Source organism: Chinchilla lanigera, unplaced genomic scaffold (genome assembly GCF_000276665.1).
Source record: "Chinchilla lanigera isolate Chin_1 unplaced genomic scaffold, ChiLan1.0 scaffold00004, whole genome shotgun sequence".
Classification (NCBI taxonomy): domain Eukaryota; kingdom Metazoa; phylum Chordata; class Mammalia; order Rodentia; family Chinchillidae; genus Chinchilla; species Chinchilla lanigera.
Genome location: NW_004955405.1, coordinates 12,340,656 through 12,363,932, shown reverse-complemented (window position 1 = coordinate 12,363,932; position 23,277 = coordinate 12,340,656). Strand labels below are relative to the sequence as shown.

General features: G+C 37.0%; 1 protein-coding gene across 1 annotated transcript in view; it reads right to left on the bottom strand.

Moving 5' to 3' along the window:
- Trhde (thyrotropin-releasing hormone degrading enzyme) overlaps positions 1-23,277 on the bottom strand; it is a 395,306-nt gene that overhangs the window by 260,821 nt on the left and 111,208 nt on the right. Inside the window, exon 3 of the mRNA XM_005374325.2 lies at positions 19,274-19,400. Within this exon, the coding sequence (XP_005374382.1) occupies positions 19,274-19,400 (127 nt within the window). The remainder of the gene's footprint in view (positions 1-19,273; positions 19,401-23,277) is intronic.

The window sequence follows — 23,277 nt, the reverse complement described above, 5'->3', positions numbered from 1 at the left end:
GATATACGTCTACAGAGATTTCCTACATTGATCTAACAGGGCAGATGGAGTTAATAAGCACAGAGGTAGGTGAAACAGACAAGAAAATTCATTTCTGATTCTTCATGTTTTAAAAGAAATGAAATAAGTATACAAGTGACTGGTGACATGGAAGAGAGGAAGAGTATACTAGAGGTTTGAAAAGACGTGGATGTGATATTGTTGTCTTACACAGTGAGAGAGCAAAATAATTATATATATTATGTATTATGAATATATATGTATGCATATACAATGATTGCTGTACAGAACTAAGAGCTCACACAGAGCTGCAGCCACAAATTTAAAATGATGGCCATAATGAAACCCCGAAGAGGCATGGAGTGAGACTGAACAAAGGTATAAGTTTTTCCAAGTATGACAGAGATGCAAAAGAGCCGAAGGCGGAAGCCACAGAGTAACACAGTACTGCATTCTACCATTCAGCCTGGGTGTGCTGTGATGGAGGATACATGCGCAGTCTTGACCATGAACATGTCAGGAATCAAAGATTAAGGATCACGGTGAGGAAAAGGATGAAGACTTCATGGAACAAAAAAGCTGGAAGAGCAAGCTGTGAAGATAAGAGGCTGAGGCAGAAAATAAGATGCTTGAAATGAAGATGTTTCAAAGCAGCACAGTTAGTGGAAGGACCTAGTGACAAGACCTGGTGTATAACCACAGACTGAACGGAGCAGTTATAAAAATCAATAAAACTCAGATTAAGGTCTCTCAAGGGAGTTGAATAGGTCATCAGTGTGAACACTGAAGATGTCAATAAGGATGACAGAAGCTGAAGAAAGCCAATGCTTTGGGATCATGAATAAAACATCATTTGGAAGGTGGGTGGGACGTTGGTCAAAAGATACAAAATTTCAGTTAGGAGTAATAAGTTTGAGAAATCTTTTGTACAATATAGTGACTGTAACTGAGAATAACATATTGCGTTCTTGAAAGAGAGAAGAATTTAAGGGTTCCTGTCACACAAAAAATTTGTCTGTGAAACAATACATATGTTAATTAGCCATTCCACAATATAAGGGGTGTGATCCAAGTATACATGACTATTTATTTATTTATTATTTTTGTTTGTTTGTTTCCAGTACCGGGAATAGAACTCATGACCTTGCGCTTGCCAGGCAGGTGCTGTGCCTCTGAGCTAAATCCCCAGCCCCTACATGGCTGTTTAAACTTTGAAAAACGCATTATGGTAAAAGACACATCATCATTAATCTTGCTCAAAATATTCCCCCTTGCTTGGAATACACTTTCCCTTCATTCGCCACTTTCCACAGCAGTTCTGAAAGTCTTTTGTGAGGACTTTTTAGTTGCACTTTTTAGCTACACTTTTTAGTTCACTTTTTGGTGTTCTGAATTGATTCAAAACATTTACACAAAGTCATTTTGACTTTGGGGAAGAGCCAGAGTCATGCAGAAGCAGATCCCTGAACAAGGTGGATGAGGACATACCCCCATGCTTTTACAAGCCTGCCTTGTCATTAGATGGCACTCAACAGCAGCATTGACCATATTTTTGATCATATCATGTAAAAACAGACAGACCAGAACTGCTTCAGAAAAGAAGGAATGATGGGATAAGTGTGCTTGAAAGAAAAGACAGTATTTTGAGGGGGTTTAAGGCAATATGACTTTTACTACAATAATTTTTAAGTGTAAGCATTAGCTGCATTTCTTTTATCACACCATATATATATTTATTTATTAAATATATATTCAAATATATATTAAATATATATTTATTTATTTATTTCAAGACATCATGTTGGGCTGGAGGATGTGGTGGTAAGTGCTTGCCTGATATGCACAATTTCTGGATTTGATGCCCCAGAATTGAAAAAAAGAGAGAAAATTTGTACAAAATAAATATATATTTTTTAAAGTAAAATGTATTGAAAAATATATTTTGGTGATACAGTCCCTAGGAAATGATAGCAGATCATATTCAGCCAAGATGAGGAAGCAAGAGGCTTAATTCACCTGCCTCCACTCACACAGCCAAGGTTTTTGGGAAGGAGATGAAGAAAAACATTAACCGGGACAGAGCTCTAAATGATGCAGAGGATACCCACTCCAGCTGCAGGCTTGCATATGGTGAGGTGTGAAAGAAATCTGCCCCCAACTTGAGGCAGTGATAAGGAAAGAGGTGTCCTCAAGAGATGGCCAATTTTCTGTTGGAGTTAAAAGATAAACAAAACATTCAGGAAGGAAGGTAAGGACACAAGGGAATTTGCTAATGACACATAGAGAGTTCTACAGAGTATGCAATAAGCATGTGGAACAGAAGTGAATTTTTACATATATGTATATATATATATATGCAGACAAGTCTCAATTTGGTGGGTGGTGGCCTGGGATACTTGGGACTATAATGCTGATGGGTTTAAACAGGACTGATCCTCTCCCAAGTAAAGATTAGTAAATACAGCTTTCTTCTTTATGCTGATCTTAGGCAGTTTGTTTGGTGTTAGGAGGTGAAAGGATTATAAGTCACACCAAGAGACCTGGCTATTCTCTGTATGTTCCTTAAATCCTGCTGAAGGTGACATCTTCAAGATCTGTTACCTGGACTATTCATCAGTTTACTCTATGTTTAGAATTTAAGAGCTCAGAAAATTTTGTCTTGCCTCATTTATGAGCCTGTGACTACTATCAAATTTAAGTTAAGCTTAATAAAGAAAGATTGGTAATAGTTTATTTTAAGATCTCCAAGTAAATGTCATTGCTTATCTTTAAACTGTATTTCTTAAATTTCTCCCAACCTCAGTGTACCCAATGAGCAACTTAACGTAAGCATATTCACATGGGCTACATCTCCGTGATTATAATATATTTACTAATTGTAATTCAGTTTCATTCATTTTCTCCCAACAAAGCAAGACAGAAAGCAAGGGCATGGAAGATACAGAGATAAATAACCATCACTCCAATATTTTTGAAGAAATAAAGACTAACAGCTAGCTTTAATATTTTCATGAAATTATAGCATTATCTTTGTGGTACTTGTGACATACTTCACAGCAGAGTTCAGCACCTTAAGATTCACGCTGTAGAATCAGTACCAAAAAATCAACTCTAACACACCATTACATCAATCAACATAAATCAACCGTCAGCCAAGAATGAGGATCAGTATATTTTCTTTCTTGTGATCATCTATTTGTGGTTTTCTTCATCTCGTGTCTCAGTGACAGATATGTTTGACAATAGATACACAAAATCTGACACTGTGGAAACAGATCTTCAATTATACTGTTTGCTAGGTTTAAAAATGTGTCAGATTCTGAAACATGTTCTGTGTCGCCCTGAGACTGACTGTTTGCTCACACACTACCCTTCCCGTCCCTCCCTCTCCACGCTGTACTGCGCAGGAAGAACTCTGTCACAGTGTAAGGGCCACTGACCTGGGGCCCCAGTTATGAATCAAGCCTTGGTGAGCTCGGCACATGGTGAAAAAGCACCATGTAAATAAAATAATGTCTATTATTATTAGATACATATGTGAAACTTAAAACTAGTTGCCCGATTCAAATGTCTCTGTGATTAGCCATTACTCTTCTATATCTTTCTTTATTTGCAGCATTATTAGATATTGTAGAGAAAAGTGGGTGTATTAATTCCCAGAGAAAATATTAAAGTTTCTAAATATTCATTTCAGATCAGAATGTGAAATAATTACATGAAATAAAAGTCATCGTGGTTCTACATAATTTAGGAATGCATGTGCAATATATAAAGTGTATGCAGTGAGATATGTAAATAAGTTTGTACACAAACATAGAGATCATGCTATAATACAATCATTACCAGACTGATATATTCATAAATAGTAGTGATTAAATAGGGTATATAATTATTTATTAATACAAATGCTAATGTGTACATGATTAATAAGATATATGATGCACATGTATACAATATTCTGCATATATTTATCAGCAAATAGATATCCTCAAGAAGAACAAATTGTACTAGTTATTTTCCACACAGTTTGTTTCTCAAACATATCTAAAAATGTAGAAAAAAATAAATCTATAATAAGGGCCTTTGAGGGATTTGTAATCTTTTTATTGTTGAACTAAACAATGGAATGTTATGGAAATAAATTATGGGTTCAGCGGACTACAGACCATAGGCCAAATCTGGGCAGTCATCTGTTTTCGTAAATAGAATCCTACTGGAATGCAGCCACTTCATTCACTTACATGTTGTCTACGGCTGCTTTCTTGTTCTTGTGTCAGAGCTGAGTGTTGTAACCATGACGATATAGTTCACAAAGCTGAAAATATTTTGTATCTTTTTATCTAGTCCCTTACAGAGAAAGCTGGATGACTGTGATGTTGATTATGGAGGCTTCTTTATGTGATTAAAATTCTGTTTAATCACAGACTTTTTCACCACAGATGAGAAGGAGGGAAGACACAGAGTGACAGATGTTCAAGAAGAGAAATCAATAATATTTCTTAAATAAAGTAATTTGGGAGAAATGGAATTGTGCTAGAAAAGTCTGAATAACTTAAGTGCTGGCCATACGCTTTTTATCTATATCCTCATTGGCAACTCTCTCACAAACCTGAGCAAACAGAATTGAAAAATGACCCAAACCTAAACAAAAGTGTATTAGTTCAGAGTACTGTGACAAAATACCATAGACTGGGTAGCTTAAACAAACTATCATCTCACAGTCCTAGAGTTTGAAAATCCAAGTTATGAGCTAGCATAATCAAGCTATAGTGAGGAATCTCTTCCTTGCTTGTAGATAATCATCTTTTTGTTTTCACAGAGTAAGAGTGACAGAGAGTGAGACTAGGACTTCACACTAATGACATCATTTAACCTTAACTACCTCTTAATTATTTTCTATTTCCAAATATACCTGGGGTTGGAGCTCTAACATTGAAATATAAGGGGAATATAATTCAGCCTCCTGCATTAAGTGTAAGGAATTACACCCAATTTTTTGTTACAGACATGGAGTGTTGGCTTTTTCCACTGTACAAGTTTAACTCATCAAGTTTCACACCACTTACCAGCTAACATTATTAATATTAATAAAAATTGACAAGGTATATCTCAATGTATTTAAAAAACTAAATGATCCTAAACATTACTAGATCACCAATTATTTTACAGTTTAGTGAATATTTTTCAGTCTGTGGAATAAACTTAAAAGCTAAAAAAAGATCCTATTCTGTAAGGTTTCAGATACACTCTAGGTCATTCATGAATTATTTCCCATATAAAGACAGAACCTGTAAGAAAAAAAAATAAAGCCAATAAAGAATAAATCTAAGTTACAAACCATTAAAATTCCTCCAACTGAAAAATGGCATTTGGGACTCACCCTCTCTTTCAAAATTACCCTTTAAAAAGCTTCAGAAGTGCCCTGAAGGCTTCATTTACAACTACCATATTGGATTTGCTCTGCTTGTATATGGCAACCTGCCTTACAGGCTGACGTTCGTTTTACACTGCAGTCTGTTTTACATTTCAAAGTACATAAGCAGAGGCATCAAAATTCTCAAAGACAGTAATGAAAGATTTTAAGATTAAAAAGTGGACCAGGAGTATATTTTCCATGTGAAATCTCTCACAAAGTTTCAATCTAGCTCCTAGGTCTCCCCGGTGTCAACATGGATAAAGTAATAAGTTTAATATTGTTAAAAATAGTTGATTTTAGAAAAATAATTCATTTTCAAAAATGATCACATTGTTTTTATACCAGTTGGAAATTTTTTCTAAGATTTTTTTCTCATACCAATATGTCAGCGTCTACCTGAGTTGAACTTTACAGAGTGTGCTGAAGACCCACCTCCTACTAGACAAACATGTGGTGAAGGTAAGTGCCCTTCCTCAGGTGATAGCCCCACCTTTGCTTCTCACATCAGAAAAAGTAAAAAGCAGGCATTTCACAAGTTCCACAGAAAGGTTTCTTCTTTTAATTACTACTATTATCCTCCATCCTTCACTGTCTGATAAGAACATAAGACCTCAATGTCAAAGGTAAAGTGATGATACTGTCATTATGATAAAGAACAAAGTCACTAACCCTTAGAAATTATAATTAATTTCTAATCAATATGTAATTGCTACATATATTTCCAGTGGAGGAAATCTGCAATGTTCTGAGCTGGATAAAGAACAGTCACAATAATCCTGAAAAAGAAAAGAGGAAAAATGTATTTTGACTATTTCTCTTTATAGAGCATTTTGCTTTAATGAACCATTAGACACTTAACCCTAATTTACATAACTATCCCTCAGTCCCTGTTTCTTAAAATGAAGCTAATTTGAAAAAAACCTTCTGATCTCCATATAAGCTATTTTAGCTCTAAAGATGATGGGAATAGTCACCTTTCTTTTAAAATTGCCTGATTGGCAGTGCTTCTGTCAGCAGTAATCCCCAGCCAGACTTTAATGAAATGTTCCTCCCTTTCTCCAGGGCTTTGGATTGCTACTTGGCTATAATTAACTCCAGATTGACCAATGGCCAGTGAAGGAAGCAATTCACATCAGAAAGAGGATTATTACAACCATTATTTTGTTCTAAATACAGTTCCTCTGTTTAGAAAATACAAATTATTTACCTTACTATGTTGATTTCAAATAACCAAGAACAAGACAAACATCAAAAACCTTTCTTCATTTCACTACAGCTGCACAAGAAAGTAAGCCATAAAAAACTCAGTTTTTCAATCCTGTTTTAATCTTCTAAATTATAGTTGAGAGGAATCAACATCAAAATTTCATTTGAAGTCCCATAATGATGCAGCACGTTTTGTTGGTTCTTTGAAATATATCTTGAATCTGTCCACCTCCTCTGCTCCAAGTCTGAGCCAATATACCAGTATTTCATAATTAATGCAGCATCTTTTCTCTGCCTTGGACTTTTCTCCCATCCTCTCAACAGTCGATTCTACATGAGTCAGCCAATGTGATCTCTTAAAAATTGGAATCAGCAGATCCCACTTGCAATGGCCTGAATAGTCTCCTTCCCTCATTCCTATACTGAGGCTCTCATCGCATCATGATGGTGTTCACAGATGGTACCTTGGGAGATAATTAGGTTTAAATGAAGTTATGAGGATAGGGGTCACATAATGAGATTAGCATTTTATTAGAAGAAACATCAAGGAATTAGGAGTATACCTTAGCAATAGAGTCCTTGCCTGGCATGTGAGAAGCCTTGGTGTCAATTCCCAGCACAGGAGAAGTTACAGAAAGAGAAGGATGAAGAAGAAGAGGAAGAGGAGGAAGAGGAGGAAGAGGAGGGGATGACACCAGAGAACCTGTGTTCCCTTCACTATGTGAGCTCCACAAGAAGGCCGCCATCTCTAAGAAGCTAGGAAGACAGCTCTCAGCAGAACCTGGCAATACTGACAAGCTGGTCCTGAACTTCCAGCCCCCAGAACTAGTATAAAAGAAGTTTCTACTGTTTCACACCCCCTCCAGTGTGTGATATTTTGTTGTGGCAAGTCCAAAGTGAGCATGACTGTGCCTCTGCTCAAAATGATGGCACTTATCCTTCTATTGCTTGCCAACAAGTGCCTTCACCCCTGGCACAGGTGTCACAAAGACTTCCACTCAACCTACCCTCAGTCACTGTGCTCCAAGCGCACTGCTCTCCTTCCTATTTTTCCAGTAAGCCAGATGTTCTCACCCTTAGGATCACCTCACTCCTTTGGATTTTAACTCCAGTGTTAGGACTGCAGCAAGACATCCCCTGAGCACCGACCTGTTTAAAAGGCAAACTCCTCCCCTTCATCAACACTTCTGACATTTTCTTTGTTTCTGCTTTATTTTCTCCATAATTATTGTCACTTCCTAACTATAACTAGAGTTATTAGAATATGTGTGCTTGTGGGTGTGTGTCTGGCCCCCATGAAAAAAATAACATATGCAGTGAGTGGACTGCTGTTTCTCTTGTTACCTGCTTGTTTTCTGGTACCTAGAAGAACAATATCTAAGATATAGTAGGTTTTTGATAAATGTGGAAGCCATGAATAAATTTTGTCCTTATTTCAAAAAACAAAAGAGAAGTGGTAGACAAATATTTTGTTTTCAGATTCCAAAAGCATGCCAGGTACAGAGCGTAGCTTCTTTGTAGCCTCACCATTAGAATGCAGTCATAATGAACAAAGGCTGTGAGTGTCTTCAGGAACCAAGTCGGCCCTTTCCATTGTCAGTCCTTATGTGGATGCTAATGAGAAAGCAGTTCCTAAGTCATCTTTCATCCCTTCCACTTGAATTTACCAAAAACAAGCCTCTTTTGCAATTTATAAGGTACATCACTATTACTCCTTCGTCCATTCTGTCAAAAATTGTATTACAAAGTAGAGACAGAACTTTGCTTTTCTGACCTCCTTTCCTATGTGGTAAAGACTGCTAAAACAGGAAGGACTTGGGGAATTACTTACTCATAAGCATTTCTTGAGGGCCTACTGTGGCCCAGACACAGTTCTACTCAGAGAGAATCAGAGCAATGAAAATGCAGACAAAAATATCTGTTCTCATGGATTCTATATTTGGGGAAAATAGGGATGAAGAGACGGGCTCAAGTAATAAAATGAATAATGCGTGAATAAAATACATGCTGACTGAGATAATAAAATGTTATAAAACAGATAAATCAGGAAATGAGAAGTGATCACCATGGCTACAAGTTTAAGTGGGGGGTCAGAGAATATCTCACTGAAGAAGGCAACATTTCAGTCATGATCTAAGCGAAGGAAAAGGCAAGGGGGAACACGACGGGGGTTCACAAGGACCTTGGAGCTTGTCATACGGGCTGAAGAAACGGCAAGGTGGGCAGAACAAGAGAAACAGAAGTGGGCAGTGCAGAAGCTGGAGATGATGGTAGAGTTGACCAGGGACCAAATCATGCAGGCTTTTCCAGTCCGACAAAGAATTCTGGTTTGTATTCTATGAGTAATGGAAAGCCATGGAATGTTTGACCAGAAAAAGAACACTGCCAGATCAATCGAACATCAATTACAAGAACTTCAGATGAATGTTCCTCAGTTTAACGGTGGAGTTCCATCCTAAATACCCCAAAATAAGTTTAAAACATTATACATTGAAAATGCAGTTAATATACCTAACCTGCCAAACACATAGCTTAGCACCTCGGTATACTGTGAAGTATGAGTTGTTTATCATCATAATCACATATCTGACCATGAGCTGCACCCATTTATCACATAGCATATCACTAGCCCAGGAAAATATCAAAAGTCAAAATCCCAAGGATGTTTTCTACTGGATGCATATAACTTTCACACCATTGTACACTTAAATATCTTACATCGAAACACCATTAATCAGGTACTATCTGTACATTCAAATATCTAATGTTTCCATACCACTTTAAGTTCCAGTTTCAAGTAGGTTGAACTCTTAACCCAAGGGAGAGAGCATGCTGGCTGGAATGAGAATAGCAGCAGGGAAAATGGTGTGAAGTGATCAGACTCTGGATTAATTAAGAATGTGGGTCCACAGGGATTTATTGACAACTTGGATGCATGTCATAAGAGAAAACAAGTGTAAGTCTATAGTTTTTAATCTAAATAATTTTTAAAGGACAAGGTTACCCTTTACTAATAAGAGGAAGACTCTGGAAAGAACAAGACAGTCGTTTTTGATCTGGCGCTCAAATTTCAGTGTGTTAATTTGATGTACTCTCTGGCATCTGTGACATGATAATATACATATTTTGGTTGCTGTCTGTGGTTCTTGGCTCATAACTCATTCCTCAAAGCAGGCCATAGAAACTAGAATTCCTCCTTTCCAAGGAAGGTCACAGAAAACTTAAACTCATCCCGCTATTTTGCCCTGGAGCTGGCCAAGTTCTCTATCTGACATACTTTGTCTGACAATAGATCAGAAGACCTCCAACTTTCAGAAAGGTCCAACACCATATTCTAGAGGAAGGAATGCCATACAGAGAAGCCAAAATGAATTTAAACAGACATGCCTCACTGGATTCCTTCACCTACTCAATTTGTATTGGAAGAAACTTTTTTGGTCCAATCATATTTCCATAATTCAAACACACTTATGTAATGAGTCTCAGTAAAAAAAGGACAAATTCAAAGAGCTTCAAGATAGGTTAGCACTGCGGGTATGGCAGCAGTCATGAAGCTGAGGTGAGAGGATGGATACAAGCTCCCGGCATGCTTGGGATACATAGTGAGTTCAAGACCAGCCCGAAATATATAGTAAGACCCTGTCTTAAAGAATCATAGCAACAATAACAACCTATAGTTGAACACAGAGGTTCCTTGAGGAAAGGCTACAGAAGCTCTGTACCCCTTTTCCCAGACCTCTTCTCATGCATCTTTTTATCTCTTTATCGGCATCCTTTGTAGTCTCATTGATAATAAACCAGCAGATGTAACTATTTCCCTAAGTTCTGAGCACTGGTCAAACAAATTTCCAAACTCTGAGAAGCTGGTTGTTGGAACCTCTATTTACAAAAGCATAGAAAAAGCAACCTGAGACCTGCAATCAGCTTCCGAAGGGAGGAGGCCACCTCAGGGATGGAGCCGTCACCTGTGGGATCTGAAACTATCACCAAGGCAGAGAATGTGAAGATTGGATTAAATTATATGATGCTTAGCTGGTGTCCACTGCAGAAATGATTGCTTGCTGGTGGGGAGAATTTCCCACACTTTCTAGCATCACAAAAGTGCTGTTGAATGTTGCATGAGAGAATAGGAAAAACAACAGCTGAGTGTTTTTTTCCCTACAGCATCCAAATTCAGATGGAGGTAAATTGTACCAGTACAGAGTTGAGGAGAAAGAACAAAGTTGGAGATGTAAATTTAAAGTAGAATCAGCAAATTGCTCTTAAAGCCATGAGACTGAATAAGGTCACCAAAAGAGGTCACTGTCAATGGAAGTACCAAAAAGAAGAGGTGTAAAACCTGTTGTCCTCAAGTATTAAGCAACTATGGAGGTTAAAGGGAGGGAAAGAGTGAGAAGGATTAGCCAGTTAGCAAGAGAAAAAAAATTAAATATGCTGTCCTTAAAGACAAACAAACAAATTGTGTTTTGAGAAATTGCAAAAAGGAAAGGAAACAACACCTCAAGGGAGGAGGAATAGAGGGGAGAAGGAGGAGATGAAAAAAGAATTAACGTGTGTTACTTACATGAGCCTCCTCCCCACGAGGAAGGTGATCATTATGTACTGCTAGCATACACTAATAAAAAATAAAAATTAAACAAATACTAAACAGAGAAATTGGGAAGAACAATTGTAGCAGAAGCTACTGACTGAGCTACCAAATACTGACAATCCAGCATTAGGTTTAACAGTGTGGAGGCAATATTAAAATTGTGATGTTTTAGGACAATGTTGAGGGCAAAACCCTCATGTACAGTACATTCAAGAGATGAGGGAGAGAGAGGAATTGGATTCAGCACACAGAGATAATCCTTTCAATCAGTTTAGCTGTAAAAGGAATGAGAAAACTGGTTCTGTAGCCAGAAGGAGCGTATGTGTGTGTTCAAGTAGAGAGCAACAGCACCATATTTATCATATGGATAGGAAAAGATGAAATATAGCCAGGAGAACCGAAGATTCATGAGAGAAAACGGAAAGCTGTTGAACTGATGTCCAGCACGTGATACGGGATGAGGTATGTAAACGGCGTATCTGTGACCAGCGCAATACCCCTGGGTCAACACCAGTTCATCCAGAGTAATCCAAAAGGAAGCAGCGCTGAGGGTGCAAGACATATGCCAGGACTCAATATGAAACACTGGAAATAGTTATTTCTTATCATAAGAGCCAAATGCCTCTGTTGGAATATGTAAAACAAGGCCTGTGAGAACTATGCCCTGATTAAGTTAAAACCCTGACTGAATTAGTGAAAATCTGCTGGGGGGCAAGTCCAAAGTTGTGAAGATCTCAGACTCTTAAAACTACCAGGAAGGCTGTGAGCAAACTGAGCGTGTAACAGTGCTGCCAAGTTAGCAAAATAATTTTTCAACCTTCTTTTCAGCTGGATGTTAAGCCTCTGGAGGAAGAGGCCACTTCCTATCACAGCTGAGTACAATGTACACAGCAACTAGTCAATAAATGCTGGTTTGAATTAATTAGTTAATTCAGTCCTGCAGTTGGCTTCTGTTGCATTAAATTCTCCACCCAGTGAACCCGTGGTTTGCTGGTTTATAGCACTAATAATCTCATGTATCATTCCCACTAAAATGCATTGCCTTCATTGATTTCTTTCATCTTTACTGTCCTGTTTATTTCTTTCTTGCATGAGTGGTTAAATATCATAAACAGTGAGCATCATATATATGTTTTGTTTGTTAGTGTAGTCTTAGAAGTGTACAGCATGTAATAGCTACAAAATAGCTTAACAAGAGCAGTTAAATGACCCTATTATAGAATAATTAATGAAGGAATGAAGTCCTTTGTTAAAATAATTGTTAAATATTGAAATAACTAAGTCTATTTTAATAGGATTTGGTGTTATTTTAGCACAAATGGTTGTCAGAGTGAGGTTAGGAAGACATACAATATTTCCTACTGAAAAAGAAATAGCTAATCTTTGGTTTATTAGAAAACCACCAGATAAAGAATTTTTCACGAGTAAATTACCACTGTATACTAGGGAGAGACTATATCTGATTCTAAAAGGAAAGGATAGTCACTGGAACAAAATTATTTCTGTACAATACTCTGTAAACCAGAAAGCAAAGTAGTGTTGTACCTAATTCCCAGAGAAGGCATTAGCCTGATTAACCCAAAGAAAGACCTGTAAGTCAATTTTCACAGAAAAACCCCACAATTTAACAAGTGTCAAAGCAAATATTTTGAGGAGTTTTGAAAGAAGGACATTGGGAGTGAAATCACATTATACATAATTAGATCAAACTATGTAACAAACAGCCAAGGATTTTATTTTAAAAAGGAGTATTAGTTCAAGTCATTGACAGAACATATACAACATATTCAGTATTTCCTTAATCATATGTAAGGCCAGAAAAGTGATGCTTTAAAAAACATTGATATAGATCTCAAATAATTCAACTTTGTATATTAAGATGTATAATCAATATGAAATAAAACTATATTTAAAATTTTCAATTTGTTGAAATAAAAAAACAACAAATACATCCATTTATTTTTTAAAAAATAAGGAGATGAAATGTTTAGCACTAATACAAATACTTTATGAAAATGTAACAATGCAGAATTATTATTTATTCCAAATATCTTTATATATATATATATATGTGTGTGTGTGTTACATTTAGAATATTCAAGTATAGTACGTGATGCTTTGCAAGAGGCTTTGCTACTTGCAAGGAGCGAGTCCTCACCACCACTGCATCAATGCTATTGGTCATCACCATGGTTATCATCATCATCACAATTACAGTACAACATGGATGTGTCTTATGATACCTTACATGCTAATCAATCAAGGTAACTTCTCTTATTCATGAACTCCAACAGGACAATGTATCCTATAACTTTCTGTATATTGCATTAGAAAAATGTTAGATCCACCAGCATGATAAATGAAACACAGTATGCATGGGCTCTCTATGCTACACAAGTCTCAGAATGCCCTCTTTCTTCTCCACTTAACATTTAAACTCTTGTCTGTGTTGTGAGGACTCCAGTGAAGGGAAGGTATGTTTTCATGCATATTTCATGCCTATAGCACTGCACAATTGTCCTACACTCTTCATATAACATTGTATTAAATATTTACCCAACAAAATTTAGTACTTGATTATATTCTAGATTATGTGAGTCTCTAATCCATTCATTCCTGTAAATATTGTATTTTTCTAACAAAACCACAATCTCCTTGAGGGCAGAAATTCTTATTACAGAACACCTGTATTCCCTCCTCAGTCATAGCACTGGTGCCAGGTAGGTGATGCATTTTTCATAAAAGCTCTGGAAAAGCAAGATGTTTTGAAGAGAAGCAATCAAGCACACTCTTTCACAAAACATTGATTTACAAATTACAGAGTAGCAGCAAAAGGAAACTGAAAACTATCTGTGATAATTAATTGAAATCTAAATAGAGTAACAAAATATTTTATCATTTTATCTGCCACCCAATTAACTATAAAATATCCATAATGACAGCACATTTGCAATAGCTGGATGTATCTTCTGGTTGATAAAATTCTGAGTTATGAGCTATGTGCCTCTTCATGTTTTTTAAGTTTTCAAATTTTCTACAAATATATTATTTTAGGAACTGCAAGATATTAACAAAACTAGCTATTACCTTGTTCCTCTAATATTGAGATTATTTAGTTTATTAAGATGACTCATATTTTAATCTCTAGATTCTCGACATTTCTGGACTCTGTTGCAGTAGAATCCCAAGATTCTGGATACAGCCAGCCTGAGTTTGACTTCTAAATCCACTAACTCCTACACTGTGAGCTATGCATATTACTTATCACTCAGTGGTTAAATGTCTTGTCTGGAAAAATTAAAAAATAACACTTACTACCTCAGAGGGCTGTGACAAATATTAAACAGGTTATAATGTACAAAGCTCTTCAGAGTAATTGACATTTTGTAAGCACAAACACACTTGTCATTATTGTTGTCAATATTTTTGAAAGATAAGAGGAAGGTAATTTAATTCTTTATATGTCTACAACTTTATTGTAAAGTAACTCTGCACACCTTTAATGGTGTTCATGAAAATATTACACAGACATAGAAAGGCTGACTCTATTAGACCATACTCTGTCATAGACTCAAACAATTTAACACCAAAAATAGCAAATCTCTGTAAACCTCCTACAAATACTGCTTTGGCTGACTAATTTAGACATTTTAAATCAAATCTTCACAAACGGTACCCTGGTTGTTTATGTTGGATTAACAACAAAGAAATGTCTATACGTAATGAGGAAAATAAATTATTATCCTAGCAGCAAGCAATGGAATTCCTCTTTGGGAACTCTCCTACTTGGGGTGGAAATGTAAGTCCTTAGAGAAGCATTAGCATGAGATAAGGCTAAATAGAGAAAAGTTAAAATGCTTAGCTTCAGGAATGTGAAGAACTTCAGAGGGGAAGAGAGGAAAGACATTGCAGAGTTCAGGCACAGAGCAAAAGGACCTTTCAGAAAAGGAGGACCCAACGTTAAATTGTAAGGATTTTACTTCATTTTGCAGTGTAGCATTCCAATATTCACATAGACCCACATACCTTCCAAAGCTTTGGTAAAGTGAACTGCTGAAGAATCTTCCTATATTTTGTTTATTTATTTCCAATTGTAATTTTCTAATACAAATTAAAGAAAAGCAAATCCCATACCTTCAGCATATGTTTGGGACAGGGACAAACTTTGAGATAAGGACGTTGTCGCTTCAGCAGAAGTAGCTCCTTCCCAGAGGTGAGCCCTACTGGATCCCGATGTGCCTGCCTCCCTCTCCTCCTATGCTCAGAACGCCCCCCTGCTGGGCGCTGTCAGAAATATCAGTCTGCGGTCCCTGCTCACTGGCTTTGGTCATTGTTTGTCTCCTTCTCTCCCTGCCCTGTCCCTCCTCACTGGCCTTGAACACACATGTCAACATCATTAATGACCTCCATACTGTTACCAGCAATGCTGAGTTAATTCTTAGTCCTCATTTAACTTGACTACCACCGTTTATCAATTGCTCTTTTTAATGCTTTCTTGACCAAATACCCAAGATACCCCAAGCCTTAGTGCCTTAACTAACTGCTTCTTCTCAGTAGTCTTTACTGGACCCCGATATTTTTAACTTTTAAACACTGGATCGGTACCTCATCATTCCTTTTCTCTCTTCATCTACTCTTACTATCTAAGTGATTCCACCAGCCTGACAGTTTTAAAAGTATTAACATGCTACCAAACTTATACTCATAGCTAGATTTCTCTTCAAACTCCATATTTATAAAATAAAGAAGTTCAAACTTGAATTTCATACAGAACTCATGTTGCTACTTAAATGCTCGACAGATACGCCAATCTCACTGATTATCACCTTCTATAACCTTTCTGTCTTAAGAAGTGTCAACTCCATCCTTCTAGTTCTCAAACTGAAAACTGGATAAGGCCCTTGATGCCTGTCTTTCACTTACATCAGATATCCTATTCATTAGCAACTTCTATAGGATCCACTTTCCATATGTATCCAGCCTTGGATTACTTCTAACTACTTCATTGTTGATATCCTGGTTCAAGTAGCAGCCACCATATTTCACCTGAAGTTTGCCATAGCTTTTCCCAGTGTTCATGCCCCTGCACTCTTTCCCCTACATCATGTCTCTCAACCTGGGCGTTACTGACAGTTTGGATTAATAGTCACTCTTTACTATGACAGCCTACCCTGTGCAGTACACTTTAGCAGTTCCCCAGCCTGTGCTCAACAATGCCAGTAGCATACACCCTTACTTTACCACCCCGAATTATGATACACGAAACTGTCTCCAGACATACCAATGACTCATGAGGGATAAAATTCCCCACCCAGGACCATTGCCTTGCAGTATATTCTCAACATAGCCATAAGAATGACCTTCACAGCATAAGTCAGATTGATTATATAATGCCTCCGATCAAACTAGACCAGGAGGGGATGGACTTTCAGAAAAAAGACTCAAGATATATTACATACAGTACAAACTCCCTATGATGAATGTGAACATGACATATATCTAAAATGTACCAATGTACTTAATTTTAAAATAAATAAAAACTGGGGCTTAAAAAAAAGAGAAGAAAATTCCTACATGTTGACCACTGCCTGCTGGCTCTGCATGGTTGCCATCCACCCATCACATCTGTATGGTGGCACCAACTTCTCACCCCATTGTTCACTCACAGTTCAAAACCTAAGTACTTTGCTTCCCCTGCCTATATCCCTGTCCCATGATAGCTACGGAACTTACCTCCTTCATTCCCTTGAGTTCAGTGCTCAGAAGACTTCCGTAGGAAGCTTTCTATGACCGACCATTTAAAATCTCAGCTATTTTCCCACCTGCCCCACATACCATCATTCTGTTTTAGCTTTATTTTTAATGGTGCCTGTTTCCATCCAATAAATTATACATGTTCTGAAATGCTTGTCTCCACTGAATAGGAGGAAGTAAGTCCCAGGCAGATTTTTACCTATTTTATTCACTGTTGTATCTGCATCATATTAAAAAATGCCTATGACAGGCACTCAATAAATGTTTATAGGATAAATTATGAAATGCAAGAGGGTATACCAGGTCATTGAAAGCATCTTAGATAATCTAGAGGCAGCCTCAGCTAATACCTAGGATACATCTATAGGCATCATTACTAAAGACTGAATTTCTATACACATAATATTAAAATATAATTCCCAATGTGCAATGAAAAGTAAGAATTGTCAAAATGCTTCTGTGCTTGAGGGTCGTTATGTAGAGGGTATTTGAAAGCATATGTACAAACTCATTATCATATAAATCTAGGTAGTTGTAGATGTATAAAATAAGGAGAACTTTAAGAGGAATTTTACAAAGCACAATTGGCTGTGGCAACTCCCTTAGATTTATAAAAAGAAATATGCTGAGGTAAGTCAAATCATTCAATTATATACACCGTAAGGTAGCTTAACAAGTAATAGTAACAGTGAACAAAGCTCTTTTCTATAGATGAGAGCATGCATGATTCAATTGTGAGTGAAACAGAAGAACATAAATGCTTCCTGCTGTCACCTGACAGTTACACGGAACCCCCCCGAAGTTATACATTGAGTTCTTCTGCTAATTACTGGTCTGAAGGGGACAGAGAAAGACCCACATTTTATTTCTCTTGCTGACCTTAGAACATAAGCACTTGTGAATTTTACATGAGGGTCAAGCTGGGAAGTTCCCAGCCAGTTTTACCTGGAGTGAGTAACAGTGTCACCTCCAATGCAAATGAGGTCAGGTATTCCTTTCCACCCTGGGTGACTACCAGGGAAGTTTCAGTGTAACAGATTCTACCAAGGAGGTAAATGCGGAAGGGAAAAAAGAGAAGGGACAGAACAAAGCAAAGCACAGATCCTATTTGAAATAAAATTTTTCCTGTTGATTCTCAGAACAAGTATTTCAAAGACACCTTAGCATTTTGTAATATAACTCATAAAAATTGTGCAATATCAGTGATTCCATCTACTTTCTGAATGAACCACTCATTGTAAGACCAATAAAGCTACACAGCAGGTAGGCGCTTTAATGAAATAGGCTGTTCTCCAGGGAGGAGAACCTGTGGTTCAAACCTACACTTTCAATCAAATAAACACTTTATTCTTATTAATGAAAAATACCTTTTAGGTGGGTCTGATCAAAAATGCTCTTGGGAAGAAAAGGGATGGGCAGGAAAAGAGGGGAATGAAAGAATTATTGGAATATAATATCCCACAACTGGTTCTCTGAGAAGGAAATGTAACTTCAAAATTTCTAATTCATATGCATACCTTTTCTACTGTCATAGAGCTCTCCCTGGTAAAAGCAGAAACTTTGTTCAAATTAGGATAACAAATTGATTCATTTCTTCATTTGGCCAAACACTATCAAATACATTCCTTTTGTAGCAGGAAGAGATAAGAACACTCACGGAGCACGTAATCTGCAGTACCACTGCTTCTCTTCCCTCTTCTTTTTATTCTCCTTATTGTAACTGTGTACTACTGATACTAATGAACAAAAATAGTATTTTTTCGGTACTGGGAATAAAAAACAAAAATAATCTAAGGAGCAAATAATTCATTAAGATTTCACATCTGAGAATTTGGAAAAATAAACTACCCATGCATGAGGGACTTCTCCATGTAAAATACTAAATAATTCTGGGAATCATCAAAACCAAATTTGAAATCCCAGTCCTTCACTTACTGATTGTCTAAATGAAGAGAAAATCTCATGTCTCAACTTCTTATGTAGAAAATGTTCTGACTGCAGCTACATAAGGTAGATATGTTGGCAAGGACCCCTCCATAGGACATATTCAACAAAGTATAGCTACCTGGGATATCTTTTAGAATCCTAAGCTTACACAATGCCTTCCTTAATTCCCACAAGTACTGGATGGCAAGATTACAGAAACACTAAATTTTATTTCACCCTTCGAAAGAAATTATTTCTCAGGTTCACCACTGCTAAAAATATAAACCTTTGAATTTTCATGCTTCTGGGTGTCTCAAGTACGAAGAAGAAATTTCACCTTCAAGGAGCTCTTCCAATAAAATAACCAAGAAAACTCTTACCTAGTTTTGGCAAGGAATAGGGCACTTTAAAGTAGTCTTCATAAAATTCTATTAATCTCTTTGTAATATGAAGAGCATAGTCCCCAGATCCTCTTCTGATCGCATCAGGTCTTGCATATAACCGTACCTAATTAAAAATATACATAAAGGAAACTTTAGCCTGTTGATACTCAAGTTTTATCTTCCCTGAAAAATATGAATCTATACAAATCGCTTTGGATACCAGAGCTACCAAAATTAAATAGGATTTTTGCTCACATATCAAAACATACTGTGGCTAAAAGAACTAAATTAAACAATTGATGCAATTAAATTCAGCAAGTCACAATTTCCTCACTTTACAAGACAACGCAGAGAAGATTTACACACCTTGAATCAAATAAATATTCAAAGTTATCACCGACATGTGCTTGTTAGAGATATGCAGGTGCGCTGGATTAGTATAATGGGTCCCTGACCATGCTGAAAGGAGATACAAGGGTGGCTCCATGCAAGAGAAAACTCATGGTTTGTTAAAGGCACACTGTGTCAAGGTTTGGAAATAGTACCAGACTGGGAAAAAATATACAACTTATGCTTCCTTCTGATTTGGGGAATCAACTGTCCTTAGTTTCAATGCACAAATAGGAATAGAAAACTTTTCATGTACATAAGCAATCACCATTCTGGAAAGCTGTCTGCAACTGTTCCTGCCTTCAAACCCAGCTGAAATCATTCATATTTCCAATGCAATCTGGATACTTAACATTGATTTTGAAAGCAAGCATCATAAATTATCTAGTCCTTGGCCAAAAGAAAGCCTGAAGCAAAAAAACATATAGCTGAACAAACCTAACAATTGTGTGGAAAAGGTTAAAATAAGATTAGTTTTCATAAAGCTTTCATAAAGCTATCAGCATCTTTCCTTCCAAAGGCTGAATCTATTTTTCACAGATGTGGTCCCTAATCCTCATATCAATTCTTTGAATAAGATGTACGCATTTTGCAGAGCAGTAGAGAGCGCGGCAGCTTGAGGGTTGGATTCTAGTCCTACTCTGCCACCAGCCAAGCTGAGGGATATTAAACAAGTTACTTAAGCTCTTTGGGTCCCAAAAGTTCTCATTTATGAAATGAAGGTGTTGGCCACCATCTGGTTGCTGATGTGCTTTTCAGTTCTAAAGTACATTATTCCCAATCCCATTTTCCAGATAAGGGAGTTTGTGTCACTTTCAAGTCACCAGGAAAATAAAATAGTTTACTCAGTAAACCAAAATGGGTATTTATATTCAGAAGAAAACAAACAAAAGTTGTACTCAATGATAACATAAAAATTGATTATACTATTAACTATTATTCTTGTTTAAAGAAAGAAAACTAAAATAAGTATAATCAAAATGATAGCTGGGCAAGGAAAAATAACTTCTGACTTTGTTAGAAAGACCAGTATCCTTAACTGTACTGCTGATATCTGATGGTATATTGAAAGGAATAGTTAATGTTTAAATTCTTTTATATTCTGACCAATTTTGCATGCATAAGCATGGTAATATATGGTAATTTGAGCAACTGATTTGAAGACAACAATATGCAATGGAACAGCCACTGGTGAATTCCTACCATCTTGTCTGGTGGAGATCTGTATTGTCGCTAATGTTTTATTTAATTCTCTTTAATGGTTTGAACAATCTTCCATATCTGATAATCTGAGCAATGCAATTGAAGATAACAATATGTAATATGATCACCACTGTTAATTCCTGTCATTTTGTTTTGAAACTCTGTATCACTTTAATGTGCTTGCTTTATTTTGTTTACATCTGTGATGTTGGTATGCTGCTATTGTTCTTTTTTTATTACTCTCTTTAAAATAAAAAAAGAAAGACTTATATCCTAATAAGGTATGTACTATATTCAATAATAATTTAACAAATTACGAAGCTAATTCTCTTCCAACAACTAAATCAAATGCCAAGATAGTTTGCAGTCACCAAGGTTTTTGGCTGACAGTGGAGAGAGGATCTGCAATAGCAATGCGTGGTTAAGGTTGCCCGCCTTTGAAAGCAACTGTTCTTGCAAACATGAAACACCCTAGAGTTCTCAAAGAGCATTTGAGACTACAAATGACCTAATAAGGAAGTGCTTTCAGGAGAAGCTAACAAGGGAGTGGGAGAAGCAGGATAAGGGAGGACACTAAGCCAAGCCAGGGTGCACTTTCTGGTGAAGTCTGCACTCAGCCTGATCCACAGGGAGCACAAGAGTGTGAATGAGGCAAGAGAACTAGGCCTCCATACTCTAGCATCTCAATCACTGGCTACTGGTTATGAAAGGTGGGACATAAAAATGCAAGTGCTTCCGGTATTTGAAGTGTGAGGGTAACATGGGTACAAATCGTCCAACAAAAGTTCTTTGGAGAAAGTGTCTGTTATGAGCCTTTAGACACGAGCAAAGAAGGAAGTGGGTAGACGAGGCCGTGCAGGGGATCGAGTGTGTACACTGACAGCATCCACCAGACACAGGATTCATCCACATGTGTATCAGTCATTCAACATACATTTACCTGGCACTTGCTTTGTACCAGGACCAGGGCTAAGAATTTCTAACTTATCACACGAAGAAGATGTGTTTTCTCACCAAAGTATGAACTAAGTGTTATTGAAACAAAAACAAAACAAAATAAAATAAAGGAAAAGACAGAACAGTATAATTATCATGCTCACAGAGCTTCTCTTTCACTTGGTAGATTAAATGGAGGCAACAGGTGATGACACACATCTGAAGGGTCAAATACAAATGGTACATGAATGTTGAGAAAAAATGAATTCTTTTCAAAAAGTTCCAGGTGAAGAATGAGTCACTTCACGTTAAAACTATAGTGAAGACTACAGCAAATGAGCCTGCAAGGGTCACCAACTTTGCACTCGGGAAATATCGCTGGTTGAAGTGGAAGCACAGTCATTCCCATGAGTCACCTCTATCAGTTAGTCAAACATCCTGTAGGCCCAGACAAGAGAAACATGATTATATCAATCTGGTTGTCGAGATTTGATGGAGTTATTCCAATTTGAATAAAAAGATGAAGCATACACATGCTTAGTACAGTGACTTCATTTGCTCATTCAAACACTTCATTGCATGCCTGCTATGTGCCAGGCATTGTACCAGGGAATAGGAATAGAACAATAAAATTCCTACTACAAAACGAACAAGACATTTATACTTACTGCTCTTAAGAGGTTCACAATATGTGGAAAACAAACAAATAAATCAACAACAAAAACACAATCTGAAAAATATAACGGTGCACTCTGCCTTCCCACTCATTGCAAAGAATATACATTGCTAAGCCTGCTACATTCTAATCCCTGTTGCCTTTCCAACGATATCATTCATAAAACTCTCCCTTTACTTCCCACATCACCAGTTATTCATCCATGCTGGATTAGTCTCATTGGCAAAGAGACACACTGTATTGTTTCCTGTATTTTAAAGTAAATCTTTCTTGACCACAGTTCTTCTAGCTATAGTTTCCAGTCATGCTCTTTGAAAGCACTTTTATATAATTCGGCTGAACACGTAAGTTAACATCCACCCTAAAAACAATGAAAGGGAGCACTTACAACTTCAGACAGTAAGTGTAAGTAGGGCATTTGCTATTTGCCCCTCCATTTCCACAGTCTCTCTTAACCTTACTGCCGCATTACTCAGTATCACCTGGTGTCAGCAAGATCAGTAAGGATCTCCAATGCCAAAAACAACAGACAGCTGGACACTCACCCTCCTTAACCTACTGACACCATTTGCACAGCTGAGCTTCCTCTAGAACATTTTCTTCACTTGGCTCCACTGACTTCCCCTTCAATCACACTGACCATTCCTTCCTAATCTCTCGGCCAATTCCTTCTTATCCTCACCTCAGTCACTTATTAATATTGGAAGCTTCCAGATTTCAGCCCATGTACCTCTTCACGTCTCTCTCTGCACTCAGTTACCTGACAATATGGTTGTAAATGCCATTTAGACATCAA